Genomic DNA, 27026 nt, shown 5'->3' with positions numbered 1-27026 from the left:
GGTGAGGAGAGCAAGATTCAGAATTATTAAGTGAGAGAAACGTGTGCGTGTGTGTGTGAATGGTGATCTGGTGTCCCATCCCACAGCCACTGCAGCCCTGACTGGTTACCGAGGATGAATAAATCAGTGAACAGAGCTACATTTCATTTTAATTTTTGATAGTAAAATAACCTTGTGAAACCAGCCTAAGTCTTGTCATATATCTCGTACAGCATATCATAAACTGGCAGATTTTACAGTGCTGAACATTGCTGTCTCTTGCTCCTCAGACAATAAGCGCACTCCGTCCTCAACCAGTGGACCCGCTAGCCGTGCAGGAAGCCGTGCTGGGAGCAGAGCCAGCAGCCGGAGGGGCAGCGATGCCTCCGATGCTTCTGAGCTAATGGAGACACGCTCAGCCTGCTCGGACACATCAGACACACCACGCCGCCCGGGCGGCAAACCCTCTAAAATCCCTACCATCTCCAAGAAAACCCCCAGTCCCAAAACACCAACAACAAAGAAGTAGTGGGATTTCACCATCATCAGGTGGTGACAGGGGACAGCAGCACAGCGCACTGATGTAAATGCTGCAGCATTTTATTTTTATAGTGCATGCCACTCAATCTACCTGGCCACCAGCACAGGCATGTGGGATTGATGAGAATAGAGATGTGGAACATCTCTAACTACTCCAGCTGTTCTAAAAGAAAAAAACCTGGACACTGTTTACCCCTGAACTGCCCCCTACAACCAACATAACAGTGCTGCCTTAATTGTGTTACAATATAACTGACTTCATAGTTTCTTCATGTGACTTGTGACTTGTGAGCTTGGAAAGCAACCAACAACTAACGTGCGCACGTGGTCACATGGAGTGGCACTAACCGCTGGACCTGAGATTTTATCTCAGCACTGTCTATATGCAATGGCAAGCCACTCTTAAGCACTGAGACTGGGAGATGGTACAGCCACGATTCCAATACTGACTCTCATAGGCACACATTTCTTTAGGATTTCTGTGGGGGGAAAAAAGCAGTGGTAATGATTCTGCCATTTTCTCCACTGTATGCAAAGCTACTTGTTGTTTAGCAGATTTTATTCTGAAACGACTCGAGAACCTCACAAAGTATCTGCACCTAGACCATGTGGTGTGTGTGGTTTGTGTGCTAGTTTCTTTCTTAGTGGATAAACCTAACAACAATTCGAGGAAGTGGTGAGCGATTCATCATCTCATCCTTGCTAATGAGTCAGAAGCTTGGTCGTGTGACCACGGCTTCCTTTGCTGTCTCAACAAAGCATCCACTAACTCTCTCTGATGGCGTCTGATGTCCGCCTGATGTCCATATGTTTGTTTCTACATTCAGCAAACAAAGAAAGTCCTAAATCCTGGGAGCACTTAAGTGACTCTTACAGCAGTTTCACACATGCACTGACATTTTCTTACCTTTTAAGCTTGACGCTAATATCAGGCGTACTCACCTGTGTGTTTTAACCATGATTAGTTACACATATCATGTTACAGAGATCTTTTAGTTGCTTTACATGATGAAAATCCCTTCGAGAAATTGTGAATGTTTCATGGTTAATTTATAATCCTAATGTATTTTGCTTTGCTTTTTGCTTTTCAAGTGTAAAAAAAAAGACAATGTGTATTTATTTTTCATTACAGTATAACACCACATTCTGGGAAACTCTAGTATTACATTACATCTGATAATTTGTTTTGTTCATTTTTGTGCTTGTGTTTCTGCCTTTGCTCTAATGATTTTTCTGATAATGGTCGTTACTGATATAATGAACCACAAAGCTGACTGATTTCAATGGTGGCCTTTTTGCCAGCAATTACAGACTCTAGATTATGTAAAAAATTGCTTCCTACTTTGTAGCTGGAAGCTGGTATAGACAGTCAGATGGTGGGGTTGTACCACATACCCCATGAAATGACTGTTCACATAGCCTTGTCTTGGACAAGCTGAAGCATATGAATATCTAATGAAAGTGAAATTGGAAGGTAATTTTTATTTATTTATTGTGTCTAAGGGAGGGAAGGGGGTAAGGGCTACGAAACGGATTCACCTTTTGAGTCTGTGCAACTCTCTCAGTATGATGAAAAGATTAAAGGACAGGGTGCGATTGTGTACAAGTGAAAAGTTAAAATTATAAATTTCTTTTTTTGTTCTTTTGTATTAAAATTATGCTTGCAGTAAATCTCACGTGCTCTTGTTTATTAAATGTGTGTGTGTTTGTGTGTTCGTGTGTGCATGGCTTTAGTTTTCACAGTTCTAGGAATATCTGACAAGTTTGACTTTGGAACATTTAGCTGGTTTGCATGAGATAAACTGCTTTTATATTAAAAAAAAACTACTGCTTCAATTTCCAAACTAAAAGATTCATAATGTTTCTTTGTGGTTATTGAATTTAAAGTTAAAGGGATAGATTTGTGTGTGCGTGGGTTTGCATGCATGCCCGTGTGTGTGTGTGTGTGTGTGTGTGCAGACCTCTACATACCATAGGAAATTTCATGATAATTAGAAGCTGAGAGTAATTACCTTTCCAAAAAGATAAAGATTAAGTCCAATTAAAGCTTCAAACAGGATGGGTTTACACAGATTATATCCATGCAATTACTAAAAAGTTTCAAAGGAGCTCCACACTACAGAACATAAAGAACCTTTGTTTCTGATGTGTGTGTAAGCCCTTGGCATGTGTGTGTGTGTTTGGATTGGACTGTGTATAGGTTCAGTGGTTGGATGGAGCGGATGGGGTTAGGGAGGGGTGATGCTTCATTCTGCACACTGCAGCTGTGTGTCTGGGGTTATGTACAAATATTTAAACCCACTCACATCCTTTCCCTTCAAACAGTGTCCTCATCACCCAGAGCAGCTCCTGTAGCATGTAGCACTTCACCTCAGTCACATCTTCATACCGTCCGCAGAAGTCCCCCGTTCCTGTGGCGTATCGTCCACCACAGCAGGGCAGGCACTGCTGCATGAGACGAACTGCGTTAAAAGAATTACAGGGTTTTAAAGTGAATTTAAACTTCAGTTTTCCGAGGTTTATTTTTAAGAAAAGAAGAAAATGCAGCACATGCAATAAATCAAACACATGAATACTGTTTGAATACTGTCAGTAATTAACAGGGAGAGTATGCATGACAAAATGGCGTGACTGGTAATGTTACAACTTCCCAGCTCCAGGTTTCAATCTTTTTGAGCTCTGGCTATTGTTTGTGGAGCTGCAGTCCGTGTTCTCCTGTATATGTTTGGGTTTCGTCCCACTTCCTAAAACACATACCAGTGGATGTATTGGGTAAGACAAACTGCCCTGTGAATGAGTGTGTGATGGTGCTCCAGGATATCCTCCTGCTTCAAGCCTGTTCCCAGAATAGGCTCTAGATCCCATGTCACCCTGACCAGGATAAAGCAACTAATGACTGTGAGTGAATAATCAAAATCAGTATTCATGGTTGTCAGATTTAGCCAACTGGCTAATTTTTATCTGTTGTCCCTGGGCAGTTTGATGTTATTAAAAAACAGGACACAAAGAATAGTTAGGACCAGAAGAAAACTAGTAGCCTAGTTTCACTAGCTTTTCACAACCTAGTAAACTAGTTGTGAGTTCAAATCCCAGGCCTGTGCCTATCTCAGGCGTCATCGGGCATCAAGGCAGGATACACCCTGGACAGAGTGCCAACCCATCGCAGGGCACACACACGCTCATTCACTCACACACACACGCTCACACACTACGGACAAATTTTTCAGAGATGCCAATCAACCTACCATGCATGTCTTTGACTGGGGGAGGAAACCGGAGTACCTGGAGGAAACCCCCGAGGCACGGGGAGAACATGGAAACTCCACACACACGAGGCAGAGGGGGGAATCGAAACCATTAAAACACCAATCCCCCCCCACCCCCACCCCCCACCCCCGTGAATTTCAATTCTCTAGAATTAGCTTTATGTTCATTCCCTGGTTTGTCTGTAAGGGAGCTATTTATGGCTTTATATAGGCTTTATATAGACACCTGTTAGACAATCAGTCAAGCTGGCTTTAAACTGATAGAAGAGCTACATCTAATAAAATGATGTATTTGTTTTAATTGTGGACAATTAAGTTTTAATATAAATTTTTTAATATTAAGATGAACATTTGACCAAGTCACATCGTTGCATCCTCGCGTGACTGGACAAATTTTGGGTGTGTGTAAAAGATGAAACAGATGATAGTGAATGGAGGAAGCACTGTAGTGGCTGAGAGAGGGAGGAGGATTCAGTCATTTGGGAAACTCCCTCACTACATCTTGCGAAGAGAAGGAAGTCTCATATTCAGATTATACAGTCAGTGCAAAAGGCCAGAGGCTGTTATTGCTCTACGTCTGCTTTAAGAGTCAGTGCCTGCAGTTGTGGCTAGTTTTGGGAAAATTATTTATTTTTTATTCATCTTCTTCAAAAGGAAACTTCAGGAAGCATGAGCAGTTTTAACTGTGGATTACAACCCAAATGTAAAGGAAAGCTGGTGTGAATTTGTCCATCAACCAAATATTTCTGACTTCTTTGGATCTGAATTATTTCTTTTGAGTTCACGGGACCTTATTGGATCAAGCTGTAACTCATCCAAAAAAAAGGGAAGGTGTTGTGTTTGTGGACTCTTTGAAGACTTTCTGGTGCGTCATTAGAGTTGCTTTAATGATTTATTTGCTGTACCCTACACATTAACTTCCCATTTTGCCTCAGTTTTTACTCAGCACCTGCTCTTTACTTAGCTTTATTCTGGCTATTTTAAAGTCACACTTCAAAGTAGTGGAACGTCTTAAGAAACTGTTTGGTTTCCTTTTAGCTGCCAGACTGTGTTGCTCCTGCTGTGGTGTGTTTTCACTGTCACGCTCCATAAGTAAACAAGATATTACATGAGACGGAGAGGAAGCCAGGTTTATTCTGGAGATAACAGTCAAGAGAAAGGACACACAGACAAGAGGCTAGAAAAGATACACAGATAGAGGGAAGGAACTTTGTTCAGTCTTGAAGAACTCACAGGAGGACTGTTACACTTGAACACAGGTGAAAGACAGTCTGAGACATTTAAACAGCATTGTTTGCTGAAGCTGTCTAAAACAAAGTACATTAAATTTTCAAGATTTTAATACTTCCTAAAAAATAAATCTCAACGCCGATGGATGACCAGGCTGTTATTCAAGACAATGTAGTTTCAGGAAAATGGAAACGCTTGGGCTGCGATGTGTCCCCACACCATGGCAGAAGGAGGACAGCTTACTGTGGGAACAGAATCACAGGTGTACATTGGCTCTGGATATTGACAATATTGTGCATGATTGTGTGTGTCTGTGGCCAAATGGAGGGGATGGTACACTCGAGCTTCCGCAAGCTAAGTGGCCGTGAAAAGAAAGAGATGCAAAAGGAGATTCTGTCCATCCTTGGACTCCCAGGACGGCCTCGTCCACACCCGCCTCTGCGTCCTCCATCATCTGCACCGCTCTTTATGCTGGACCTGTACCATGCTGTGTCAGCAGAAGGGGATGAAGGCCCAGTTGTGGGGTTCATACCTGAGACTGTCAGCCATGCTGCACTGCCCACTCTAAGCACACACACACCACCACTTGGCACGGTGGTAAGTGAGGCAGATACCGTCATGAGCTTCGTCAACCTGGGTGAGTGACAAATCAAATACTATGTACTGTTCTGTCTTGCACGTAATCTAGTACTGTGTAGTGTATTTATTTCTGTATTGTTTCTTGTAATTATGTGTTTTATGCAACACCATAGTCCTGGAGGAATGCTGTTTCATTTTACTGTGTGCTGCACCAGATCTATATGGTTTAAATTACAATAAAATCTTCTTTACTTGAAGCTGTTCTTGATCTTTAGCTCTGACACTCGTCAGCTTCATTCTGACCAGGGAATGTTGTACCAGTACAGCGGTCTACACACCTGCTTAAAGCAAGCTTCCTTTTAATACCGGGAAGGATTTTAAAACTAATTATCCCTGCTTTGAGTTACGCAACCGTAGTCTGAGACTTAAGTCTATTCAAACTATTCAAAGATCAACTTTCTAAGAATGTAGAATAGTGTATGAATAATGCATAAAACCACTGGCAATAATTTCAACATATTTCCCTGTACTAAGAATATACTGGAAACCCAATTTACTCACTCGTAATGGGAGCCTAAGGGCAGTTGTTAGGGAAAGCAGCATCTACCCCTACATCTTTCTGTTCTTCATTCAGCACAGCAAAATCTGTTGTGTTGAATTCTTTTTGTGGTATTCAGCCAAACACTACAAATGTGGTGCGTTGAGATTAGGTTGGAAATGCTGGCATATTTGTTTAGGTTACAATTTCCTACTTGGACTTCCTTACAACGGAGAACTTAGATTTTGTTTGAATTCAAGTCCCCATTAAGGACTTGAATTCAACTCAGCAGTTTAGGGACTTCAGGCTTGATCTAAATATGAGGGTGAGATGATGTTACACCGCTAGAGTTATGTTTTTATTTTTTTGTCTTTTGGTTGTCTTTATTAATTTGTCTTGCATTTCATCATTACATCATTAATGTAAGTGCACATTATGCTTTTCAAGATAAATAAATGTAATGAATTGCAAGGCAATACTGTGGTAGATTTGGCACAATTCACTATTGTGAGAGGTACGATCGGTGTTTTATTTCACCGAGAATTCACATTATCTTTCTAGTATCTCTTCCTGTCTCGTCGGCGAGACGACGCTTATCTGTCTCAAAATTGCAATTAGCCATGATGTTCTCAGTGGCCTCCTCCCTTTATCTCTCTCCTGTGTCTTCTTCATGGGAGGATATCCGTGTTCTCTTGTTAGTGTGCAGCATATGTTCAGTAATAGATTTGCTGCTGTACTATTAATCTGTCCTCAGCACTTACTAAAAGGGACTATGATGAGTGTGAACACACAAAACAGTGAGTGTGATCCTGTATGCAGTTCGGGTGAAGGCCAGGAGGCATATGATGATGCAGAACACGCACAGCTGTGTAGAATTACAGGCTCCATTGCTAGGCAGAAAGAGAAGGAGGGAGAGGAAAATGAAAATAATGTTATGCACTCCTCTAAAAATATACTACAGGGCTGTAATTAGTGGTTGTGTGTTGAGTAGCAGCCGGCCCCACAGAGCCTCTAATTACCCTATAGTGCAGCCATAGCCATGGGTGTTAGTCTGGTCCACAGGCCTCTACAAGGACAAATGTTCATCTCGTACTCTCTTTATCCTCTCATCATCCCAAACACTCCTTTATGAAGGATACTTACTCTTCCAACACCTCTGCCTTTTCCTTTTCTTCTGTATAGTCAATACAGTTCATGATCTTCTTTTCCTCCCTTTTACACCCTTCACTTTAGCTCCGTCTTTCTTTCTGCACCATCATCTTCTAGATCAGCATATGGGCAGCCAGGATATTGTGAGCTCTCAGTAACTCTCTGCTCTTGCTCTCTTTCTGTCCTTCAGTGGAGCATGAGAGAGATCTTTTCCACCCACAGCCCTACTGGAAGGAGTTTCGTTTTGATCTGACGCCACTTCCTCAAGGAGAGACAGTCACTGCTGCAGAGTTCCGCATCTATAAAACACTGACTATGGGTCAGAGAGCTAACCGTACCCTCCATATCTCCGTCTACGAGATCCAGAGGGAAAAAAGACACAGGTCACACACTAAACTATTTCACAATGCATGTGATTCTTTAGACAGCTTAGTATCTTATCAGTACTTTTAGAAATTTCTGATTTATTTTTTATTATATGTATACTGTATATGTTTTTGAGAATTTCATCATTTGAAGGGTCCGAAGTTTGATCCTGAGCTCTGATTTCTGTTTAATGGAGCTTTAATGTTTAATGTTCTCCTTAATCCAAATGGGTTTTTCTCCTACTGTAGTTTCCTCCCACCTTTCAAAAAATGGCTTAATGTTTCCTCATCATTTTCTAACTGAAGACATTTAAGGCTTCTACAAGAATTTTAAATGTACTTCTTATAATAATCCTGAAATAACCTCAAGGTCTGAAATCTGAAGATACTACACTAAGAAAAAATGAATCCTTTATGGTTAATATTATGTGAATGTTTATAGGGTTTTGCTCTTTAAACCTTTAACAGAGGAAGTTTTCTTTCCCCCAGATTTCCCCAAGATGGACAAAATGTTGTTGAAGAAACACTTCTTACACAGTATTATGAAACTACTTAGAATGTTCATATTGACCAGAAGGACAAAAAGAAACCCAAAAATATGGGATGCTAAATTCTTTTGTAAAATTGTAACAATTGTCGTTACTGTTTGTTGTTAAAAACTTTGAAACCTGAATTTGCTGGGTGATTTTAGGGAACCTGAGCTAGTTTTGTTGGACATGCAGTCAGTTCCAGCAGGGCAAGAGGGCTGGCTGGCCTTCGATGTAACATCTGCCAGCAACCACTGGCTCCTACAACCGCGGAGCAACATGGGCATCCGACTGTATGTGGAAATGGAGGACGGTGAGAATTTCATTAGGCACAATCCCAATAAGAAAAAATATTCAAGTAATTGAGGTGTTATTGTCACTGGGATGCTTGTATTCATGTTAAATGCTAGTTAAAAATAGTGATATCTGTTTATATCTTCACTGTGCTCTTTTCCTCTCTCAGACCGCTCATTATCTGCCAGCTGGGTGGGTTTGGTGGGCCGCAGAGGGCCGCGTTCCAAACAGCCTTTCATGGTGACATTCTTCAGAGCCAGCCAAGCCCCCTGCCGCCCACCTCGTGCTCTCAGACACAACACACAGCGCAGGAAAAAACCCAAAAATGACCTGCCTCACCCAAACAGACCAGGTTTATTCGGTAAGGGCAATTGAATATATTTAAGATATAGTGTGTAGGGCTGACACATATTTAATAAATGATGAGTTGAGACGTTCAATTTTAGGAGAGATTGCAGTCAGAAATATGATAATATGATGCATTAAAATCAAATTCAAATTTTATTTGTCATATTCATAAACATACTCAGTATGACGTAGTAAAATGTGTTTTATGGCTGTTCCTTATAGTGGAAGTAAACACAAATAAAAATGTAGGTACAATAAAGATGAAGATAAATAAAAAGAATAAAAAATAAATCTAAATTTGTAAATGTAGATATTAATGCCAATAAAGATAAACAAAATAAAACTAAAAACAGATGGAATACAGATGAGTATGTAATATAGAATTTAGATATATACAGGGCAGATTCTATATTCTATATAAGGTAAATAAATGATAGTGTGCAAAGTAAAGTAATGTAAAGTGACCATTACTTTTCCTCTTTTCCTCTGGAATTGATCATTAAAGCCAACAGATTTGATTAGCCTTTTTCTGTAGTTTCTGACTTTGCAATAAATATCAATCTTTTAATAAAGTATGACTGAATTAGAGTGGTGTGCACTCGGTTTTCAAAATAGAAGCACATCTTCCAAGATTATATGGTGTCTTACACTGAAGAACCGTCAACATTACCAGCAACATTATCCAACAGCTAAACAATGCTGGGCCACATACTCAGTCATTATAATCTACACACAAATTAGATTCTCTCTTTTTTTTTATTTATTTCAGACCAAACTCCTGTGAGTAATGGGCGACAGGCCTGTAAGAAGCATGAGCTATATGTCAGCTTCAGTGACTTGGGATGGAAGGTAAAGACACTACACCCAAAAAATATTTTGAATTTTTTAATTTATATTTATGTTTTTGCAATTTCAGTCATTATATTGCTGCTTTTGAAACAAATGCAACGTTTGCTGCATTAGTTCTTAAAATATATTGCACACTTTTTTATTTGAGAGCTATGATTTATATACATACACCGGAACTTTATAGGAACAACTGAACATCTGCTCGTTCATGCAACCGCTTTATCTAATCAGCTTATCATGTGACTCAGACTTAGTGTGACTGTGGTGTTGGATACGTGTTAGTGCCACACAAGCTAGCTGAGTAACGTAGAGACGTCTAATCTTCTAGGATTCACACAGAAATAAGTGACAATAATAAGTGTCGTGACATACAACTAATTATGGTGACCCATACTCAGAATTTGTTCTCTGCGTTTAATTTGTTCTCTGCATCCAAAGTGCACACACAGCAGTGAACACACACACACCCACAAACACACACACACGCACACACACACACACACACCGTGAACACACACCGTGAACACACACCTGGAGCAGCGGGCAGCCATTTATGCTGCGATGCCCGGGGAGCAGTTGGGGGGTTTCGGTGCCTTGCTCAAGGGCACCTCAGTCATGGCCGGCCCGAGAAACAAAACAAAAAACAAACAAACAAAAACAAAACAAACAAACGTGAAAAACATCGGTTGTCTGGCCGGAAGTGCCTCGTTAATGAGACAGCTTGAGATGAGATGAGAATAGACAGTTTTTGTGAACCAACATGAAGGCCACGGTAACTTAACTCATCACTTTAGAAATGTGGTGAGAAGAAAATTATCATCAACCATCAATGAATCAAACCTTGAGATGAATGGGCTAAAACAGAAGACATTAGCTTCTATGGCTTCATTGGGAACAGAGTCAGCAACACTAGACATTGCAAGATGGGAAAACATTATTTGACACTTTTTTAATCTTCAAATTGTCCAGCTACTGAAAAACGCATGGTTGAAGTTGTATATTTTCTCCAATCTGATGTTTGATATGAGGATTAACTGAAGCACTTGACCAGTATCTGCATATATGAAGCACTGTGCGGTTGCCACATGATTGGATGATTGGATAAGTGCATGAATAAAGCAGGTGTAAATGTTAAAGTGTGTTGTGTTTTTGTGTTTGTTTTCCTTTCAGGATTGGGTTTTAGCTCCTCCAGGTTACTCAGCATATTATTGTGACGGAGAATGTGATTATCCTCTTGGATCCTGTATGAATGCTACTAATCATGCCTTGATCCAGCTTGTGGTTAGTACTTTTAACATCAAGCCTCTTTTTCACTGTAAGACCAGGCGGTCTCCGTCATCTTTTCTTTCTGAGCAGGCACATTAGCAATTACAGGAAGTAATGCAGTAGGTCCATATGTATATGCTCTGTTTGTAATGATGCCATTTTCTAAAGTTTACTATTATATGATATTTCCTTCAGAAGAACTGGAGAGTCTAGAGCTTTAAAATTAAGAGTGGAATGTGAGACGCTGGAAGGTGCTAACCTGTTTTCCAGGCTAATAACAGAATGATTTGACAGGTTATGTGACTAACACAGGTGATCACATACCTGTCTCTGCATGCACAGACACTTGGTAAAATTGATGCACTGACAGAATCTGCTCCCCAGTGGTGCAACCGTCTAAGCATTCACCCTGTCATCAAGAGATCCTGAGTTTGCATAATGATATGTCAGAGTATATGATAACCAGCCTGTTCAGGTCTGCTGTCTTAAGCTCTCCAGTCAGTCAGAGCCTTATAATACTTTGACAGTGTTAAAGCACCATGTTTGCATGATGTCATATCCCCACCTCCTGGTGAAAATTGGATTGTAGATTTCTGCCCAAAGGCAGTAGTTGGAAATGTGACATGGAGTCGTGATTTGTTATACATTTTTTTGGGAGTTAGAACATCCTGATGACAAAAAAGCAAAACTGAAATGGATGTAAAAATCAAGCAGTAAACATCTACGTCATGAAATGTGTTATCCAACTGGAAACACTGTTCCATGTCAAAGTGTGTTCCATGTCGGATGAGTTCAGCAGGTCAATGGATTAAATGTTTAAACTGGTCACATCAGATGAATTGAAGTGACTCCTTGTTGTTTATCTCAGGTTCATCTTATAAAACCTGACGAGGTTCCCAAAGCCTGCTGTGCACCAACCAAACTCAGCTCCATCTCTGTGCTATTCTACGACGACAACAACAACGTAATACTCAAGAAACATCGAAACATGGTAGTTAAGACTTGTGGCTGCCTGTGAACACGTGTCTCTGTCTGCCACTGTCCCCCTACTGCACTATTTCTAGCAAACACGATTCTTGTTTCAAAATGATCTTTTATATATATATGTACATGTTTTTCCTTGTGTAACAATAAGCTATTGATAAAAGCTAAAAGATGCAATATGGTGGTTTGTAAGAATTTAGAAAATAATCAGGAATTCCAGTTTAATGAAAACAGATGTAATGTAAATTTATATCGATTATGGTTTCCTCATCCTAACATTATGACTCTCAAGCATACAGGTGAGTGTAATAGTATATTTAATTGTGTGGAATGTCTTGCTAGCACTCAGCTGAGTTAGATGATTACGTGTGCATGTGGTGTATTTTGTTGCTGGAATTAAATGAGTTTTATATTAATATAATGTGCAAAATAACACGGACAGGATAGGGCCAGTAAAGAAGTTTTTCCTTTTCCATACCATGGACTGTATGCTAAATTACAACACTACTTATTCTTTATAAGAAACAGAAGCTATTCTTTAAAACATACTTTGACATGACAGATGAACAAATCAAAACAACATATTTTCTATTGGCCTGTCTACTGATTCCTTTCCCTGGATGTCAGTGCCCTAAAGAAGGAATACAAAAAGCATCTCCATTTGTGTGTGTGTGTGTGTGTGTGTGTGTGAAATCTTCATCAGTCCATTCAGATATTGTGAGCGTTCTCTCTGTCTTATACTGCCAGCTGTTTGCAGATTGCATTGCAGTGAATAAACAAAATATATTTCTCAAATTCTGCTACAGGCTTGATAGTTTCCCTTTACTGGGATCTGCAACACACTTCACTCCATCATGATAAAGCATGTTGTAGACGTTCCCATGCTGCAGCAGGAAATTGTTCAATAATGTGAGGCCAGTTTCCCAGATGCAGATTATACTAGTGTTAGTGTCTTGACTAAATTACACTGCCACCGGGGAGTAAATAAATAAATACTTAGTTTACAAGGGCTTGGGTTCATTTGTGTTCAGAAAACCATCCAGTGTGACAAACATGGCAGGGAACTCAAGTTGTGAAAAGCTGTTATCATGTCTAATAACATGATATAATGTATTCAACAAGCTTAAAGAAAACTTGATCTGTCTCTATCCAAAAAATTGTACAAATCCATATTTAACATGCAATTCATTTCCCTAATTATCTCCAAGTTATTCCAAATGCACCACTACACAGCTCAGAGGTGACCACAATGACACAGTGACTATATGCTTACACATTTATTGAAAACCTTAGCAAAAAATTGAAAATTAAGCACACATTAAGCAGTTTCAGAGGCTCTATTTAACACCCATAGAACTTTACAAGAGGGTTTGTTTAATTATCAGGACAATTTCCCCCAACTGAACTCATCTAATTCAATCATCCAATCCTGGCCAACATTGTTACTTCACACAGTGATGCAATTCCTATCATGGCTCATGTTTACAAAGCATTTCTGAGCTGTATGCACCAATGAACTATTACTCATCTCATTAATTATGAGTCTTAAAGTGAAAATTTGCAACAGGAAAGAAATAATTGTCGTGGATAAACACTGTAGGTTTTGACAGGAGGTGATAACGAGGCTGGTACGGCACACTAAAACTGAGGGTATGCCCAAACAAAGGGTAATACATATAAAAATATAAAATCAAAGGGTGCTGGTGTGCTTTAGTCCATCATTAAGTGTCCTCTGTCGCATCGAATTCAAAGTCTGTTTCTAGAAGTAGAATCAGTTGGCCAAGCTGAATCACATCATTTCTTCTCAGGGTCTGTGAAAGAGTGTATACCATGAAGAACAATGACCACACATGCACAACATAAGACAAGCTTTCATTTGAACTTCATATGTTTTCATATATCAGCTGTACTGTTGTCTTACCCCAGATGCAGATTCTGGTAGCTCCCAGTGTTGTTTATGCCTGCACATCTGCCAGCTCAGGGGGCATAGGAGACTTGGGGTGTTTGCTCTCAAAATGCTGCTTAAAAGTCTTGGGGTCTGGCATCTGTGTCTATTAAGGAGAACGAAATGGTCACAGGTCATTACACAGCACCTTCCAATAGCAGAGTAAGCAACAATCATTTAATAAACAAACAAATAATAAACAACAAACAATGGATGCTGTTTTGTTATACGTCTGATATCCATATGGACCCACCCTGCACACAGGACATGTGTGGACAAGTGCTGCTTTGGCAGCCGTTTTCTGATCTGCTCCCTGCGACTTTTTCTTCTCTGCTGCCTTTTTGGCGTTCTTCTGCTGCGACTGAATCTTCTGCTGGCCGCGAGCCATTGCCTTTGCCTGTAAATGCCAGATGTAGTTAACAAATAGTAATAACACAAAAAAACAGCTAGTTACAGAAAAGTCATCCCAACTCTTAGTGGGAAAGATTTTTTAAGGAGTAACACAATTCTCTCAATCAATAAACATCAACAAGAGAATCATGTGACTTATACAGTGTTACTTACACACACAAACAAACTAATAACATTCAACATCACCCAACACGTGATCAAACATATTTTTGCTTTTCTTACTAAAACTGCCAGACACAGGAACAGTTTCTTTCCCCACGCAATCACCCTAATCAACAACTCACCATAATTATATTCACTGCTTCTTATCATAAGTACTGCATTATCAGGACTGTCAATCATCAAATCATCTGTATATTACACACTACTGCTGCTGTATATTGCACAAAAAGCGTAATATTGCACAATACTATTTGCACTCCCACACTTTATGTACATAACTGGCTTTCATATTCTATATTCATATTTTATAGATTTTATTTATTCTATATTCTTATTTTATACTCATTCTGTCTATATTGTATCTCATCGTCTGCACTGTTTTCTTGTATAGTATAGTGTTATTTATGTCTGTAGCTTTGAGAGTCACAAACTGCTGGAACCAAATTCCTTGTGTCAACAAACCTGGCCAATAAATCTGATTCTGATTCAGTAAAATGAGTGACGGGGCAAATATATAGCATCATGCTTAATAACACCTAATATGCATCACATTAACTCATTCTGCTGAGCCAACAAAAGATAAGGTCTTGTACAGATTGGAAGACGATGGAAAGATAAAATAACTTAAAAATATTATTAATAGCCCAACCAAAACAGAGTAAAATCTAGAGTAATATAAAGTAAAGATAATTAGTAGTTTTGGGGCATTAGCAGCTCAAGTGGTTAAGGCTCTGGGTTGTTCATCATAGGATTGGGTTTCAAGCCCCATGATAAGTGAATAAATGTGTTTCAGTGGTTACAATTAGTGGGAGGCGGAGCTGGATGAACGCTTAATGATACAAGGTGTTGATGAATAAAAAACAAAGATAAATTATTAATGAAGGAAAGAACAAAAGTGGAAATTTAAATCAACTGGTGGAGAATAAATTAACATCCAATCAGCAACATGATAGTGTGAGAAACAATGTGATGGAAAACAAACTGTAAGAACGGATCGGTATTAATATCATCTCACATCAGCCAGAAATTAAGAAGACTTGTGTTCATCAGAACTCACTACAGTGCAGAGGTGTAGTTTCCTCCAATTATCTCTGCTAACCCACTATTATTCCATTTCTATTTAATAATAACAACAACAATTATTGTTGTTATTATTATTATTGTTATAAAAAATCACTGAAATTTAGAGTAAAATATGAACTGACGGTTTAATTCCACTAAACATTTGGGTCTTTTACAGTGTCAACAATGACTGATGCTCACCAATAAAAAGCTCAACAGATAGCTAGCATATTAACTCACACGCTCAAGTCTAATAACCGAAGAGTTGGAGTGTGGTTTAAGTAAAAACAGTGAATTTATTGTACAGGTAAAAACGTCTCAGGTAATTAACATTGTAGCATTAATATTGTAGCTCGACGCTCTGCCTTGTACTGAAACACAAGAGACGATAAATACATCTGAAAAATATATATATATATATATCTCCCTAAAAACAGTTTCCAAGCGTCTAAAACCTGAGTGTGGATGAATAATCCTCAATCTGTGCGTGTTATCTATCGGACCTAGCTGCCCTTTTAAGCCGGTTATGATGTTAGCATAGCGTTAGCTTAGCATTAGCTTCGGCTAGCTGGTGAGCCATCTTTCCTCCTCGCCCGACATTACAATCCCGCTTGAGTTACTTCATCCAGTTCTCGTTTCAGATTTTCCCTAAATTCGGTGCCAATAATACCACGAATATATTAATATATTAACGCATTTTCAAAGCACACGAATTACTAAATAATATTAATTTGAACACTTTCCCTAACAACAATACCTTGGCGTTTCAGAAGGCGAGCCTCTGGGAGGGAAGACGAGGAGGAGTAGAAGGAGCGCTGAGAACTCACATCCAACTTCCGCTCAGGAACTCAACAAAATAAAAGTCACCGACGAGTCTCCTTTTAACGTTAGTACACTAAAATAAACTTATATGTACGAAACGTAAAAGTTAAAATTAAAACTACTATGCGTGTAGACGGTTTCTATGAGATACATCCAGGACAATTATGTATCCATAACGTTTTACTAGTAAATATTTTTTTCGGCTTTGTGTCTTTTGTATTTTTTTTTTCTTATTTTTCACCAACATGTAAAATGTGACCCGTTTGGATTAAATTACATTTAATCAATTAAATAGAATTCGATTCCAATTAAAGAACGCACACGAGGAAACAATTATGTTATACAGGCACACGTTTTATTTTGTCGAAAGCGTGAACTTCACCCGGAAGTTGTTAGCGGACGTCTTCACACCGGAGGAAATTATAAAAATGGCAGAGCGCGGATATAGTTTCTCTCTCACTACATTTAGGTAAAGTGTTGGTTTAATTACGTTTTATGGTTCATAGGTGTTTAAATTACTCTAACTGCAAGTGTAAAGGTGTAAGTACTAGTTGTGTAAGAGCTGTGTTGTGTTTATCTGTGAGTGAGTGAGAGCTGCTTTGTCACGCTATGTAGCTTCACACTAAATGACTAGAAACCGAAAGGAACCGAAATAGTGGATAAACCAAATATTGTATCTGTTTATTTGTTATAAAAGCTTGTTGGTTTCATCTGCTGTTATGTTTCATAAACGTTAATAAGGCTAATAAAAAAGAAAAGCATTAAATGAGCTACACTGGGGTTAAATGTGTGGCTTAAAGTATTATTTATTTATTTACTTACTTACTTACTTACTTACTTACTTATTCATTCATTCCTGATTGTGTGGAAACTGCTTTTCTCTCCACAGCCCTTCTGGGAAACTGGTACAGATTGAATATGCCTTGGCAGCTGTAGCAGCTGGTGCACCTTCTGTAGGAATTAAAGGTAAGTAAATCATAATAAAGTTTACTTTAATCTGTGGCCCTTTTGGTAGGATGTGACGTGTTGCACTCAGTACCCCTAACTCCTGCCTCACATAATTTACAATTGTACATTTTTAGCATTTAGCTGACGCCCTTAATCCAGAGTGACTTATAGTTTATCTCAATTTATACAACTGAGCAATTGAGGGTTAAGGGCCTTGTTCAGGGGCCCAGCAGTGGCAGCTTGGTTGATGTGGGAATCAAACTCACAACCTTCCAATTGTAAGCCCAACACCTTAACCACAAGGTTACTAATTAGGCTACCACTTCCTGCCTGACCAGGATAACATAGTTATGATTAAACATAATGCAGTGCAGATGCTGATGTCCAACTTTTCCCCACTCTTTAGCCTCCAATGGTGTGGTGCTGGCGACAGAGAAAAAGCAAAAATCTATCCTTTATGATGAGCAAAGTGTTCATAAAGTCGAACCGATAACTAAAAACATTGGCATGGTCTACAGTGGCATGGGTCCAGACTACAGGTATGCATTAATTACAGTTCTCTGTTTATTAAAAATATTATCAGTTTATTAACAGTGGGGAAAAAATAATTTAGTCAATTATAGTTAACCAGTTTTATTTATTACTGTGTTGTATGAGACATCTGGAGAGTAAGAGTGGAAAAAAAACATTATCTTTGGCTCAAAATCATGTGTCCTGCTCATCAACTCCGGTAGTTTCATGTTTTGTGTTGGTGTTTTCTTGAAAGGGTCCTTGTCAGGAGAGCTAGGAAACTGGCTCAGCAGTACTTCCTGGTTTACCAAGAACCTATTCCTACAGGCCAGCTAGTGCAGAGGGTGGCATCGGTCATGCAGGAATATACACAGTCAGGGTAAGTTCAATGTGCTGCTTAAAATTAGTCATAGTTTATTTAAGGCAGATAATAGGGGTGTGTTGCCCAGTTTTATGTGAATCAGCACTTCTACAAATGACTGGCCAGAATTGGTGAATATTTACCTGTTTTTATTCCTTTTTTTTTGGCACTGATGTATTTGTGTATGTAGAGGTGTACGTCCATTCGGAGTGTCCCTGCTCATTGCTGGTTGGGATGAGGACAGACCGTATCTCTTTCAGTCAGATCCTTCAGTAAGACAAATAATATAATCTGTTTATTTATTTTTTTTTCATTCCATATTTTTCCAAAAGCATAACTTGAATCTGCTGTTCTCACAGGGTGCGTACTTTGCCTGGAAAGCCACAGCGATGGGAAAAAACTATGTGAACGGAAAAACCTTTCTTGAAAAAAGGTAATAGAGCCAGTTAAGCTCATTTTGGTTTTAATAACAACCACAAAATGTCCACTGTTTGGACCAAAACTATAGTGTGCGCTTACCATTACAGGTCTTTTTAAAAAAATAAATAAAAAAAAAACCCAATGGGCTTTGTATGGAATTAAAGTCCTGTGCTACTTGCAGGGAGAGCACTCAAGCTTTTACTTCTTTTCTGACTGGTGAACAGGTGAAAACTTCAAGACCAGAAAACTACAGAAAAGTGGATGGAAAAAAATAAAATAAAAAGCACATTCATTATATTTCCTTTTTACTCAGTGTGATTTAGGTTTTTTGTAAATGACAAAGTTTAAACATTGTTCAAACCACTCCCTTATAATTGCTTAGATTACATTAACTGTAAAATATCACAATCTAAATTCACTGTGTGTGATTATTTCTCCAGTGTGTTGATTTTTAAGTCACTTTTTCCCTTGTTCACTATTGATTCTACATACATACACTCTTTAAAAGGCTAATCCTCGAGACACTGCAGAGGAAAAAACAAGAGGTCCGCAGGAGATTGTACATACAGTGTATATCCGTGTAATCTGTGTTACATGCATGAGCCGAATCCAGACAACCCCATGTAATGCTCCTTTGCGCCGTGTTCGTGCTGAAAATGCAATTTAAAGAGGGAATAATCTTGTACAAAATAGTCACACGAAGAACTGTTGAAATTTCTTTCATTCCAGATACAATGAGGACCTGGAACTCGAGGATGCCATACACACAGCCATCTTGACCTTGAAGGTGTGTTACAGTTTGACTTTTTATTTGCGGTTGTAACAAACATCACCGATCAAACTTCTAGTGCATTTACTTAAGTTTATATACCATTCATGAGACTAATCTTTATCGAGCATCAGTAAAGTAGATTTTCAGGAGCAGTTTATAATTCAGAGTTGGTTTCGAGCTTAACTCAGACACAGGCATTTATTTACATAATTTAAGAAGGAGAAATTTAAATTTTGGTCCTTTTATTTGTATCAGCAAATCATTTATTCTCTCTCATGTCTGTTTCAACAGGAAAGTTTTGAAGGACAGATGACAGAAGATAACATTGAAGTGGGCATCTGTAATGAAGCTGGATTTCGCAGACTTTCACCTGCTGAAGTGAAGGATTATCTTGCAGCGATTGCATAATTAAATGCAGCTATACAATACAAACGTGCTGGGTTTTTTCCCCCCATTGTCTCTATAATTCTGAGTAAGCATTTTTATTATTTGTATATCTACTCCTCTCCTTTGTACCAGAACAGACCATCAATAAATCAACTAAAACGACTGTCTTTAATGCTGCTTTGCTTTAGGAAAAATGCAGTAGGTGACAAACCATTTACAAAACAATTACAGCTATTGTGAAGATAAATGGCTCTTAATGGTAACCTACAACAACAAAAACAGCAGTATGTAACACTTTCTTCACTTATAGACCTGGCTACAACAAAAGCAAATTTAAAAAGTGAGCAATTTTACTCAAAGAATATAAATTAGTATTAACGATTACAAAATAATACATTTCATGACAAAAAATAGTCTCCAGTGGCTTCAAGGACTTTTTTTCTTCGATTTAATGAAACCGTAAACAGTAAGCAATTTGTTTTCATTGTGCTGCGAGTATTGGGGTAGAGACAGAATCCAAAATGTTCATGCATTGTCCATTGATTTCACTCATTATTATCCTGCACTTCAACAATCCTAATTCGTCTTCTACATTTCAGTACAACTTTAATATGGTTTATTTTCTGATGTCCAAAATGCATCATTTAGCTCCAAAGTGTTGCACAAATTCAGGAAGCTTATACACGTTTCCTAATCCCACACTGGTGTCCATGCTGATAAAGTCATCCAGGTTCATTTTGGACTCTACAGAATCAGATTCATGAGCTGTTAGAGAGAAGAAGAAGCAAATAAAATGCAAAGCAAGCAAAGAGGTAAAGGGTTTACCTGTTGTTTCTATGCAAGGATAGGGTGGTGGGGGCATACGCCATGTCCCGTTAGAATGCTTCATATGAGATCTATCTGAAGCGAACTTCTTTAAGTAGGTGACAGCTGGTATGACTCGCATCTTCCTAAAAACATAACAGATCCAAATGCACAGCTGTCTGTCAACTGGACATTTTAATCAAAGTTAGAAAAGAAAAAAAAAAATTCTATAACTTACCTCCGAAATTGTGGTTTTATTGAGTCATCAGATCGAAATGCTTCCCTTAAGTACATGTCTGAAGGACACGGGAATGGGAGGGTGGTGTCCAGGTCATACACAAAACTCTGTGCTTGTGGGTTCATGTGCAGTAATATGACATGATAATCCTAAAACACACCACATATTATAATACATGGAATATTAATATTTGGATAATATGAAACTTTTTGTACTATGTTTCTAATGTTCTGTAAAGCTGCTTTGAGACAATATCCATTAAGTTAACCCTTATACCCATATCACTGGTTCACTCCCTCTGCTGGATTTCTGCTTCCAAATTGGGATCTGCATTACACAGGACACAACCGTGATGAAAACCATGAGCACAATACACAGATCTCTGCTTTCTCATCATTTTTTACCCACCGTTTTATTTTCATTCGATATGAAGACTACATGCACTTGGTCCAATGGACACATCTCCTGAGCCTTGATATATTCACACAATTTCCACACATTCTCTTCACTGCAGAAGAAAATTCATTTTAAATGGACATAACAGATGGAAACATATCTTTCTTAAAGTATCACGTGGGTCTGGGGACTGTGACAAATACAACACCATTTTATTTGTATGATGTTAGAATCTTCAATAATCAGGATTTATCATCTACATTTTACAAATGATTGTATTTATGATATACTGAAAAATCGACTTCCTTGGTTAAACAATACGCAAATGTTATAAATGAGTGTTTATCGTAGTGTTTTAATCCTAATATCAGTTTGAAAACTACGGTTTGGTTTCAGTAAGTAAACGCAAATGTAGATTTTGATGAAGCCTCGTCTACAAAAGAAATGCACAAGACAACAATGCACTGGTAAAGACTGACTGATTTACCACCACCTCATATTCTACAGGTGCTATACATAGCATGCGTGATAATGAACACAATTATAAGACAGTATAAGACGTTATAAGACGTTATAAGACATTTTAACACACCAGGAACAAAAATATAAGACATTACATTATTTTACATTGCGTTACCACACACGCAAACACAATTCATAATTATTCTTCCAAACTAAATGAAGTTAAAGACAAATAAAAATAAATTAATAAACGCTATCGAGGCTGCGGTGTGTAAACATCCGGTCCTACCAGTAACAGCTCGTGTACACACAGTCCGGTCTTGGCAGAGTGATAGCTGTGTATTCTGAAGAAATGCATTCTTCATACATATCTGTGTATCGGTAAATTCAATTCGATTAAAATAAAATCGAAATATTTTGCCCAAAACATTTATCGTGTCATACTTTTAAAGCGAAAATATTAATCTGTCTGCGCTCTTCGTTAAAGTTAGTGATAGTGTTCCATTTTTTTAAGTCCGTAAAGAAACAGGATGATATTAAGGTACCGAGCTCTAATTGCTGTCACATTCCAAGTTTAATCTGCGTGCTAACTGAACAATGTAATGATCGCCTTAAAAAAGGTGACAACAGCAGCATCTTACTAAATGGTCACATAGCAACACATACAACATGCAAATTTATTTTCAACCAACAATGATTTACCCTACATGAGACAAGACAGTATTAGTGAATACTTTGCTTCTGGTGAACATTTGTAAGCTTGTCTATCAGATTTCTTTTTTAAGATATTACAAGACCACAGAATACTAACATCATTCATTCATCGGTTAGCTGCGTATTTTACAAATAATTACACTATTCTTACTATCCAATGTTCTTATCCAGCCAAACCCCTGAACAGCTTTTGCATGCTTTAACATATTTATAAGTAACACGGTCTGGTATCACAAACTTTATAATTGTCATTTATTTACATTCTGAGAAATTTTACTAAAATGTACCTTTCTTTGACACCTGGTTGGTACATTACGAGTTCAGTTTTCCTTCCTTTAGTATGTTTTACCTGAAAGATGCATAATGTGTAACTTTATCTTGTTAATCTAGAGTCGTCTTTAGGTCTGATTTTGTACTTAAAATCAAACCAAAGAGACTTTTTTGCTCAGTTTTTATTTGGTTTTTTTTGTTTGTTTGTTTGTTTGTTTTTTGTTTTTTTCTTTCAAACTAGCAAAGCACCAAAATTAATTAATTAAATGAACTTACTTTGTAAATTCATTTACAGGTTACAGGTTTGGGTGTTTTGGGAACCGCCCACATATTGACACCTCGTTAGATTTAGTAATAGCTGCAGTTAAGGTGGAATGCAGACCTATTGTTCCTCGGTATGCTGGTAGACTTATAAATGTACCAACAGTCTCCTGAACTCAGTCCTACATTTCAAGTAAGCCTTGGACTTTTTAGCTATGACTAAAACAGGAAATCTCAGGCCTGTACTGGGAGAGGGCCGCAAATATAAAAGACACACCAAGGGAACATACATTGGACTTGTTGCGTATGTTATTCAAGATTCTCCTAATAAGATGCTCACCTTCAAACAGGTAATATAAGGTTCAAGATTTAATCCTAACAATGTTTTGTCATCATTTTGAATGCATGGATTAATCAGCATTGTTTCTTTGTTTTTTTTAGATTATGAAGAAACTGGGCATGTTTGTCACCGGGGACAAGAAAGGTCTCGAAAACAATACCAGAGTCTGTCTGTCATCCAACAAGTGCTTTGTAAAGGTGAAATGGTCTTTCTGGGGTTTTTTGGGTTTTTTTTTTTGAAACAGTCATTTTCGTTTTCGTTCAAATGATCAAAACTGACTCAATGTTTTAATCTAATCGCAGGTTCCAATTGATCCGGAGTTTCCAAATGCCAAGAGGAACTTTTGGAGAGTGGATGAGAGCAACATCACCCCGAAGATGCTGCGCAGACATTTCAGTGATATGGCTGAGCTTTTCCCAGGATTGCCACACGCATGGGACAGAAAACCAGCACCTCCACGTGTCCCCCCTTCACCAGTCTGTCCTGTCCAGATGGAGGACCTTCCGATCAAATTTACCGGCCCTTTTTCAATCGAGTCGCTTTTAAAGAAGGATCATCTCAGTGTCAATGCGCAACAACCAATCCAGACTGCGTCCAACAGTAACCTCTACAGTTCAGATCAATTTTACAACAGAACAACGAGCGCAGATTCACTTCCATGTTCAGACCGGGAGAACGGACAAGATAACTTGTATTACACGTACAGAGCAGTAGAGGAAGCCAACTGGAGGAAGCCTGTACAGAGGATGGATTTATCTCCTGAGCTGCATCATGTACTGGTTTATTCACCACACTTTCCTTATGATCAGACTCTACTCACTAAAGTGTGGAGTTGTCCAACAAACACACAAGAGATCAGATATATCAGATGGTAAATAACAAGATTGAGACTTGTTAAAATGTTGCACTTTTACTGAATAGATATCTAGGTATAGATATAACTCTTTTTTTTAAAAAATATTTCTGCTTATATTTTTTTCTTCTTTCTAAATAAAATGTAGGAAAACCCTTACAAGTTTCCTTAAAACACAGTGTGGAGTGGGTTGATTTTAGTGATGTGGTAGCCTTGTGGTTACGGTGCTGAAAGGTTGTAAGTTCGATTCCCACGTCCACCAGGCTGCCACTCCTGGGTCCCTGAGCAAGGCCCTCAGTTGCTCAGTTGTATAAAAATGAGAGAAAATGTAAGTTGCTCTGGATAAGAGCATCTGCCAAATGCTGGAAATGTAAACGAATTTTTTATTAATGTTTTAGTGAAGTCTATTAAAATTTACTACGTCACAAGGACCAATGGACAGACTTGTCCACATCTCAATGCATACATCTCTATACGAGTCCCATACATGTCAGTGTTTTGTAGAACAATTGTGGATGATTTTCTAATTTTTTGCACCATTCTTACATGGTTGAACACACTTCATCTACTGCACGCTTTTATTTGGCCGCTGGATGGCAGTAAGCAATATAGGAACAAAAGGCTTTACAAGGAAAACTCAATAATAACTCAATAAAGCATTGAACATAAACATGGGAATAAACGAGCATAAGCAATGCAGCAAGAATTTAAATAATGTAAAACATTTGTTGAATATTTATGGGATGTTGAAAAATTCTTATTTCTCATTATTTCTCTTAATTCTTATTTATTTCTTATATTTTAAAATGACAATATCAAAAATAATATACTCTAAATAGTAAATTTCAGGCTCCATTCATTTTGGATTCCAATGTTAGCCTTATAATATATACAATTGCAATGCTCAGTAAGTATCAGTAGACAAGCAGTGAAAATGTTCACACCAGACTTTAGTGGTAGCAGGTGAAACATTTACATTTACAGCTTTTGGCAGATGCCCTTATCCAGAGTGACCTACAAAAGTGCTTTTAAGTCTCTATTATTGAATACATCAACTCTGGTTCATTTGTACGGTTAATAGAGCAAGACTTTAAAGTCATTGTAACATGCAGCAGTGTAGTTACTGCGATTGAAGATTTGATCAGGATATTTTCTGTAGGTGCTAAACAGGGCAGCATCAGCATTCACAACTACAGCCTACAACATTCTTGGGCTTTATAGGATTACTGATGGTCAAACTAGATTGCGAGACATCACCTCCCAGTAGGAGTCAACCTGGCATGGATTCAGTTAGGACTGTTCATGTGACTGTTACAGAAAGATCACAATGTTAGTGGCCAGAAGAACAGCAAGGACATTTGTTTCTTATAGTCATCTTTTATGATGTGCTCAGGTCCAAACTAAAATGTATAGTGATAAAATAAACATAGTCTAGTTTTTTTATTTGTTAAAAAGCCCTCAAAACCTGTTTAACCCTGAATTACTCTGTGATTCAGATTCAAACTGCACATTAAGAATGATCTCACTGGGGTCATGCACAGTTCTTGCACAGTTCTGCACGTCCTCTCTCAGAAAAAAAAATGTCTCAGGCTGATGTTAACACAGCTGTATTGTGTCTTAGCAAGTTGCAACCAATCAGCATCGCACTAGGAAGCTGGCCATCTCTTACATTGTTGTGAAAACCCCCAGTTTGCTGTAGACAAGTTCAGGCATCTGAGTTTTGATATCATTGGCTAGGTTAGTGAGTATGTTTTGTGTTTACGTCAGAGCTGGAAGAGCACACAAGACATATTATTTTAGTTAAATTCATTTTGTAAGTAAATGCTTTAATGTTTTTCAACACTAGTTGCAAAATATTATTATTATTATTATTATTATTATTATTATTATTATTATTATTATTATTATTATTACTATGATTATTATTATGATTAAGTAAATCATGATTTAATAAATTAATAACATATCTAATATGTTGACATTATAATAAAACATTATAATAAACAAAATAGATAACAAATAAATGATGTATAACAAAATAAATGATATATAACCTAATGTAGTTATATCCTGTTTCTGCTTTCTAATGTATGCTAAACCTTCAAATTAACTATCAACTATTTTAACATCACTACTGCTAATGATACAAAGTGTTCTTTAAAAAAGAGCGAAATTAAAAGCAACGCGTTAAAACTCATATCCAATATCAACTAGTTTATTAGTCACTGAGATGAATAATCGCTGCACGTCCTGCTCGCGCACACAGAGAGTCACGTCGTGCACGTCTTCCTTGGGACTTGAGCCGTTCCCCATCCGGAACATACACGTCACTGCTACTCGCGTTTCTGATAGGTTGATGGTCAAAGGCGAGGTCACTTTACTATAACAGAGCATTATTATTATTATTGTTATTATTATTATTATTATTATTATTATTATTATTATTATTATTATTAGTAGTAGTAGTAGTAGTAGTAGTAGTAGTAGTAGTAGTAGTAGTAGTAATGCTTTGTAGGTCATCCCACGTCTTAATCTCAAGATTAAGTTTCTTACCTAAAGAACAAAATAAATCTAATCACTGAGATCATGTAGGTTATAAATGATTTAATGGTTAAAGGATTTAACACTTATTTACAAATTTAGTGTGAACCATGAGATCTTATGTCTGGCCTGAATTAATTTATGGTCATTTTCCAGCCTTAGTTAATAATTATATTTAATGATTAGACAATTATTTACATCATAACATAATAATGAATAAACAGAAAATATTATTATGCACATTTAAATAAAGTAATAAAATTACTCTGATCTCAGGGGTCTGTTTTTATTTAAAAGCTGAATTTATTTTAGAGAGAAAACAGTCCCTACCTACAAAGTTTGAGAACCCCTGACATAGCCGTTGTTTTGTTTGCATGACCTTGTTTTGTGCTTGAAAGGAAATCACATGTCTCGTAATTAGAAGAGGACTGAA

At 37.8% G+C, this 27026-nt stretch overlaps 6 protein-coding genes across 39 annotated transcripts in view; 4 read left to right on the top strand and 2 right to left on the bottom strand.

Annotated features, from left to right (window-relative positions):
• macf1a (microtubule actin crosslinking factor 1a) overlaps window positions 1–2190 on the top strand; it is a 155493-nt gene extending 153303 nt beyond the window's left edge. For all 32 annotated transcript variants that reach the window (XM_047807948.1, XM_047807937.1, XM_047807950.1 and 29 more), the window contains one exon: window positions 270–2190. In XM_047807948.1, the coding sequence (XP_047663904.1) occupies window positions 270–508 (239 nt within the window). In that variant the 3' untranslated portion in view covers window positions 509–2190. The remainder of the gene's footprint in view (window positions 1–269) is intronic.
• Window positions 2191–4308: 2118 nt separating this feature from the next.
• On the top strand, window positions 4309–12709 carry bmp8a (bone morphogenetic protein 8a). Its single transcript, XM_027175634.2, has 7 exons — window positions 4309–5652; window positions 7472–7664; window positions 8338–8486; window positions 8637–8828; window positions 9585–9664; window positions 10835–10945; window positions 11799–12709. Exons 1-7 carry the CDS (start codon window positions 5157–5159, stop codon window positions 11946–11948), a joined length of 1371 nt encoding a protein of 456 aa, XP_027031435.1. The 5' UTR covers window positions 4309–5156; the 3' UTR covers window positions 11949–12709.
• Window positions 12710–13176: 467 nt separating this feature from the next.
• Window positions 13177–16546, bottom strand: zgc:91910 (Zinc finger protein 706-like). Its single transcript, XM_027175673.2, has 4 exons — window positions 16252–16546; window positions 14113–14256; window positions 13836–13965; window positions 13177–13725 (listed from the first exon to the last, which is right to left on the bottom strand). The coding sequence occupies exons 2-3, from the start codon at window positions 14245–14247 to the stop codon at window positions 13870–13872; spliced, it is 231 nt and encodes a 76-aa protein (XP_027031474.1). The 5' UTR covers window positions 14248–14256; window positions 16252–16546; the 3' UTR covers window positions 13177–13725; window positions 13836–13869.
• A 140-nt stretch (window positions 16547–16686) lies between these two features.
• On the top strand, window positions 16687–19877 carry psma2b (proteasome 20S subunit alpha 2b). The gene is made up of 8 exons (XM_027175658.2): window positions 16687–16785; window positions 17206–17282; window positions 17671–17803; window positions 18031–18153; window positions 18326–18407; window positions 18495–18568; window positions 19285–19342; window positions 19619–19877. The coding sequence occupies exons 1-8, from the start codon at window positions 16745–16747 to the stop codon at window positions 19733–19735; spliced, it is 705 nt and encodes a 234-aa protein (XP_027031459.1). The 5' UTR covers window positions 16687–16744; the 3' UTR covers window positions 19736–19877.
• On the bottom strand, window positions 19553–22656 carry wdyhv1 (WDYHV motif containing 1). 3 transcript variants are annotated; one of them, XM_027175665.2, is made up of 6 exons: window positions 22616–22656; window positions 21165–21264; window positions 21033–21083; window positions 20757–20905; window positions 20540–20664; window positions 19553–20458 (listed from the first exon to the last, which is right to left on the bottom strand). In XM_027175665.2, the coding sequence occupies exons 1-6, from the start codon at window positions 22639–22641 to the stop codon at window positions 20355–20357; spliced, it is 555 nt and encodes a 184-aa protein (XP_027031466.2). In that variant the 5' UTR covers window positions 22642–22656; the 3' UTR covers window positions 19553–20354. The 3 variants fall into 3 exon arrangements, with proteins under 3 accessions (XP_027031466.2, XP_047663932.1, XP_047663933.1); XM_047807976.1 differs by lacking the exon at window positions 22616–22656 and adding an exon at window positions 21904–22187; XM_047807977.1 differs by lacking the exon at window positions 22616–22656 and adding an exon at window positions 21770–21895.
• On the top strand, window positions 22617–24473 carry LOC113661435 (forkhead box protein H1-like). The gene is made up of 3 exons (XM_027175649.2): window positions 22617–23209; window positions 23301–23396; window positions 23502–24473. The coding sequence occupies exons 1-3, from the start codon at window positions 23075–23077 to the stop codon at window positions 24072–24074; spliced, it is 804 nt and encodes a 267-aa protein (XP_027031450.1). The 5' UTR covers window positions 22617–23074; the 3' UTR covers window positions 24075–24473.
• Window positions 24474–27026: the final 2553 nt, after the last annotated feature.

Source organism: Tachysurus fulvidraco, chromosome 24, assembly GCF_022655615.1.
Source record: "Tachysurus fulvidraco isolate hzauxx_2018 chromosome 24, HZAU_PFXX_2.0, whole genome shotgun sequence".
Lineage (NCBI taxonomy): Eukaryota > Metazoa > Chordata > Actinopteri > Siluriformes > Bagridae > Tachysurus > Tachysurus fulvidraco.
This window is presented reverse-complemented; position numbering and strand designations above follow the sequence as displayed.